This window comes from Dipteris shenzhenensis, chromosome 21 (assembly GCF_047967505.1).
Source record: "Dipteris shenzhenensis isolate YYH24624 ecotype China chromosome 21, Dip_SZ_1.0, whole genome shotgun sequence".
In the NCBI taxonomy this organism is placed as follows: Eukaryota; Viridiplantae; Streptophyta; class Polypodiopsida; order Gleicheniales; family Dipteridaceae; genus Dipteris; species Dipteris shenzhenensis.
The window spans coordinates 2,875,335-2,880,890 of NC_141616.1; the positions used below are offsets into that span (position 1 = coordinate 2,875,335).

The window sequence follows — 5,556 nt, forward strand, 5'->3', positions numbered from 1 at the left end:
AACTTCTTGCAGATGTAGCATGCATCCTCGAACGGTCCAAACTTGACACGGAGAGCCACTGGGGCGCCATTGGGGAACGCGATCTCCACGAACTCAGGGATCTCCTAGTTCCGATCCCAAAGGATCCATACCCTTCTTTTACTTGTAGGCGAGCTCGACGCATGTGGGACCTGCAAAACCTTTCCCAACGAGGTAGCCACCCTTTCGAACTTCTCCAGCGAGGCAAAATGAGAAGAGTTAGTTATGATTGAGAGGAAAAGTGTTGGAGAGGTGAAATGAGTGAGAGTTAGTTATGAGTGAGAGAACAAGTCTTGGATTGCACCTTTGCTGGTGAATTTGCCACCTTGTTTCTAAGTTGTGCACATGAAGCTTGTGTGTCTTGGACTCTAGTGACTACGGAGGCCCACACATGACCTAGGTACTTGAATTTGCATTAAATGAGGCCTCACGTTGTGGCAGAACTAACCAGGTATAAACGAAAACAGGCAATCTTCGCAAGTCTAAAACCGACTATGCACACATCAATGGGCTCAACAAATCTATGTGGACCTTGGTGTGAAATGACGAGTGAGCATGAGGGGCAAGGGCAAACAACACCTTCACACTACATATGTTGGGTGGTAGCCGCAAACTCTCCTATGTGGAGGATTTTCACCGATATGTGATGATCAGGTGAGGTGGACATGGTTTCTTTATGATAGGTTTAATAGGTCCCTTTGGAAGGCTACATTGGCCATTGGATCCAGCCCACCAAACCCTGTTGGCTATGGACCAGCTTGAATGGTCTTTTGCCACATAAACAACAATGCTAGAAAAAAACTTTTTTCCCAACCAGTCAAATTAAGGACAATCTCCAAGTCATGCTTGTTTTTTCATCTCAAAACATACACATTTGCCAGCATTTACACTAAATTATTGGAAATCTCAGCCGGTATTCTAAAGACACGGTAAAATCTTCGCTGGTTTTTTTCAATTTCAGCGGGTGCAATTGTCGGTGTTTACACTAATTATTCAAAATCTCATAAAGACACAATGAAAGTTTAGCCAGGTTTTTTGGCCTGCCATGGGTAGGTCTTAGTGAAGGGTTGTGGTTTTGAGAAGGGATAAATAAAATCATCATTATTATTGATGCTCTCTTAAGTGTTAATTTGTGGCTGGTGCACTTGTATAGTATTGGTGATTTGGGTTCCAATTATATGACTTTTGGGCCATTCTCATTTACTCCTTTTTGCACACTCTTAATCTCCTTCTTCCTTGTAATTCTGAGGCCTCCAATTTTATGCTCTCTTTGGGCATTTCACCCCCACATAGTTCATCACTCTCCCTAAATAAATTCATTAATTTGTCTCTTTGCTGTCTCTATTAACCCTATTAGCCTAAGGTCTTATTGCCTCTAATTTGCCTCTGCACCCTACCTTCAACGCCTCACCGGCTTTGCCTCACCCTTTTGCGCGATGCCCTTACCCTACCTCTCTCCCTTCCACGTTCTCCCCCTTCTCTTAGGCTTTGCTCCCCTCCCTGTGTTTGCTCTGCCTCAGCCCCCCCCCCCCCCCTCCATAGGGACCCCCAGCAAGGAAAAAAGGGAAATTCAATTAATTAGTGTGGCAAGGGCGGCCGCACAAAACGAATTAAGCTAAGATAAGACCATAAAATTAACGATGCGCAAATTAAAATTAGAGGTTGCAAAACGTTCGTTTTGGAAATTTCATTCCATAACATTCCGAGCGATTATATAGATGGGAGAAAGTGACATGTGTGAGCAGTAGACACGAAGAGCTGTGGAGAGGGGAAGAGAGCGTGGAGCGGAAGAGTCGGAGAGAGAGCGGTGGAGAGGGAGGAAGAGTGCTGGGAGATGGCGAGCCGAGGGGGGTTGAGTGGGAGCGCAGGTGAGGGGGAGGAGGGAGGGAGCGGATGGAGGGGGAGGGAGACGTTGGAGTGAGGCGAGGAAGGGAGAGGCACATGAGGGTGGAGTGAGAGCGCAAGAAGCTGGAGTGAGACGAGGGAGGGAGAGGCGCAGGAGGGTGGAGTGAAGCGAGGGAGGGAGGGATGGAGGGAGGGAGGGAGGGAGAGGTGCAGGAGGGTGGAGTGAGGCGTAGGAGGTTGAGCGGCGTAGGACGGTGGCGTAGATGTGAGGCGCAGGACGGTGGCACAGACGCAGAGGGAGAGGCGTAGATTTAGATTATATTGGAGATTGAAGGGGGGTTGTAAGATTAAGTTAATGCGCCTAATTAAAGGGGGAGGCGGATGGGAGTAGTTAATTAATAGATCTAGATTGTAGGAGCGATACTCGCTTAGGGCAGCCACAAAAATTCTCCCATCAGAATCTTGAAATCTCACGAACTTTCTCGAATCAGCCAGCATGTTCCGCCTTAATCAACACTAAACCTTAATCGACACTCATAAGCTTAGGTTAATAGACACTTAGGCAGCCAATGTTCCAAGATCTTGGGCTGCTATTGAATGATAGGTATATCAATCACCTTGTTCAATTTCAGGTGGTGCAAAATACACAGATTTTTTCTAGCCTTGTACAGTGGGTGTGGGGGTGGGGAGCGGGGGGCCATATACCAGGAATTGGACTAAAAGAAGGTGGTGGCTGGCGGAGTCGGTGAAAGGAGACCGGTAAACTGGGTGACGTGGTCGTCTTCCAGACCTGTAGAGCTCAGACCGCCATAGCCAGACCTTGCAAAAACTTCTGGCTTTTGCTTTCGCAAAAAGCCTCTTGCTTTTGCTACCTCAACAATTGCCACACCTCTGAGCTCTGAGGTCCGCCATAGCCGAACTTGGACCATTGCCGACCTCTGAGCTCTGAGCTCCTCCATCGCCCAGCTCTGAGTTCCGCTGTAGCCTTGATCTGAGCTCTACTGCCCAGCTTCAACCGCCATAGCCACACATTGCTTCTTGCTCGGTCCGCCATAGCTCACCTCCACATGGCTCTCTCTCCTTCCCCCTCCCTCTTCTGTCCCTCCCCTTCTGCCTCCCTCCCCTCCTCGACTCCCGCCCTTGCCTCCCCCTTCGCCCTGCGCATTCACAAACCCTTCGATTCCTCCCCCAGATCCCTCCTTCCCCGCGCCCTCCACTCTTCCCCGCCCTCCGCCTTGCCATCGCTCGCCGAACCTCCCCTCCCAGCTTCTCCTGGCGTCTCGGACTGGTCCCTCACCAGCTGGACGCGCAAGAAGGCTTCGCAGCAGCCTGAGTATCCGGATCAGAATGTCCTGGCCGATGTCGTCCGCACCTTGGAGAATTTCCCTCCGTTGGTATTTGCTGGTGAAGCCCGCTCCCTTGAAGAGAAGCTGGGAGAGGCAGCTCTCGGGCAAGCCTTCCTGTTGCAGGGCGGGGATTGCGCCGAGAGCTTCAAGGAATTCAATGCCAACAACATCAGAGACACATTCCGAGTGCTGCTTCAGATGGGTGTGGTGCTCATGTTCGGTGGACAAATGCCAATCGTGAAGGTAAGGGAAAGACCTGCGCCTCTGCCTCTGTTGAAGGATGACAATGCGCCCGTCTTTTCTCCATGCAATGTGCCATGCGTCTTGCTATTTTCCGAACGCAACTGACATTTCGTGTGCTGTTGTATCAGGTTGGGCGCATGGCTGGTCAGTTTGCGAAGCCCCGATCGGACAATCTCGAGGTGAAGGACGGTGTGTCACTGCCGAGTTACAGAGGCGACAACATCAACGGAGATGCCTTCACCGAGAGCTCTAGAGTGCCGGATCCTGGCAGGATGGTGAAGGCGTACAGCCAGGCGGCTGCGACGCTCAACCTGCTGCGGGCATTCGCGACAGGCGGGTATGCAGCAATGCAGAGAGTGACGCAGTGGAATTTGGACTTCACAAACAACAGCGAACAGGGCAGCAGGTATGGTGCATTGCACTTCGGATTGTACGGGAGAGGGGGATGGGGGGTGCTGGAATTCCTGACGCGAGGGAGAGTGAGCGATGCAGATATCTGGAGCTGGCGAACCGTGTGGATGAGGCTTTGGGATTCATGGCTGCTTGTGGACTCACCATCGAACATCCCATCGTGACCTCGACGGAATTCTGGACTTCTCACGAATGTCTGCTGCTACCATACGAGCAGGCGCTTACTCGCCTCGATTCAACTTCGGGACTCTGGTATGATTGCTCCGCGCACATGCTGTGGGTCGGCGAGCGCACACGACAGCTTGACGGCGCCCACATTGAGTTCTTGCGAGGAGTGTCAAATCCTCTCGGTATCAAGGTAGCGTTTTGGCTGCAAAAAATCGCGTTCACTTTGTAGTCATTCAGGTATGGTGATTCGAAGGTTTGCTGGAATTGTTCTCAGGTAAGCGACAAGATGGATCCTGCGGAGCTTGTGAAGGTGTGCGAGATACTGAACCCTCAGAACAAGCCCGGCAGGCTCACAGTGATCGTGCGCATGGGAGCCGAGAAGCTGAGGTTGAAGCTGCCGCATTTGATCAGAGCGGTGCGCCAAGCGGGAGCGATCGTCACGTGGGTGAGCGATCCAATGCACGGCAACACGATCAAGGTTCCGTCAGGCTACAAGACGCGGCCATTCGATGCAATTCTGGTAAGCGATTGTGATGAGAATGGAAAGGCGGCTCAAATGAAATCAGTGGAATTGCTACTGTTTACGGTCACAGTTTTTGGAGCAAGTAACTGACGGAAGTTGGTGTTTAAGGCGGAGGTGAAGGCGTTCTTCGACGTACATGAGGAGGAAGGCAGCCATGCGGGGGGAGTTCATCTGGAGATGACAGGCCAGAATGTGACGGAATGCATTGGGGGATCGAGAAAGGTGACTGTGGACGATCTGGCCTCTCGCTACCATACGCACTGCGACCCCAGGCTCAACGCCTCGCAATCGCTCGAACTCGCCTTCATCATCGCCGACAGATTGCGACGTAACCGCCATAACAAGCTCAACACCTTGAAGAACCTTCTCTAAATTTCAATCTTCGACTTCTCTATCCTTCTCCAGTTCGTAACTTCCTTCCAATTATGCCTTGCTCTACCTTGACGCCCACTTTTGCTGCATAAGATTTGTAGTCTCAAGGCTCTTGATTTCGATTACTTAACACTTAGACTGTGTATCTTATTTTGCTACATGGTCTCCCTTGTACACGGGAAGATAACTGCTGTTTCCTGTAATCATAAATTCTTTGAATGTACAACTTTCTGCTTCTTGCAATTATAGGTTGTCAAACCCCTTCTGCTCTGTGTTATGATATAACTGTGAACTGCACTTGGCTTGTCATCTGTCAATGGCAGACACAAGAAGAACAAGACTGCCTGCTGACGGTTGAACCATTCCTTGCGTTTGATTATGAGTGCCACTAGTTTTAGAAGCTTTGAGAAGTTGCCAAGCTTCATTGCCACATGTCTCAAAATTTGTCTACCATATATTGGAGCCGGCAGATAATTGCCATTTTCTCTAAATGCAGAACAGGAAGACAACCCTAACCCACAAATGCTTACTGCTTGCAGAAAATATTACTCGTTGATAAATTTTGCAGCTTAGAGACCTTCAGCTAACTACTTTTACCGAGGTCACCTCTGACGTGTTAATGAGGTTTTC

The 5,556-nt window shown here is 50.1% G+C and overlaps 1 protein-coding gene across 1 annotated transcript; it reads left to right on the forward strand.

Annotated features, from left to right (window-relative positions):
• The first annotated feature begins 2,618 nt into the window (after nt 1–2,618).
• LOC147888367 (phospho-2-dehydro-3-deoxyheptonate aldolase 2, chloroplastic-like) lies at nt 2,619–5,185 on the forward strand. Its single transcript, XM_087392436.1, has 5 exons — nt 2,619–3,452; nt 3,581–3,858; nt 3,945–4,221; nt 4,306–4,551; nt 4,663–5,185. The coding sequence occupies exons 1-5, from the start codon at nt 2,931–2,933 to the stop codon at nt 4,924–4,926; spliced, it is 1,587 nt and encodes a 528-aa protein (XP_087248562.1). The 5' UTR covers nt 2,619–2,930; the 3' UTR covers nt 4,927–5,185.
• The last annotated feature ends 371 nt before the right edge of the window (nt 5,186–5,556 follow it).

Coding starts and splice junctions, on each gene's coding strand:
- LOC147888367 (XM_087392436.1), top strand. CDS start 2,931: ATGGCTCTCTCTCCTTCCCCCTCCCTCTTCTGTCCCTCCCCTTCTGCC. Junction 3,453..3,580: donor GACAAATGCCAATCGTGAAG/GTAAGGGAAAGA, acceptor CTGTTGTATCAG/GTTGGGCGCATGGCTGGTCA. Junction 4,222..4,305: donor CAAATCCTCTCGGTATCAAG/GTAGCGTTTTGG, acceptor AATTGTTCTCAG/GTAAGCGACAAGATGGATCC.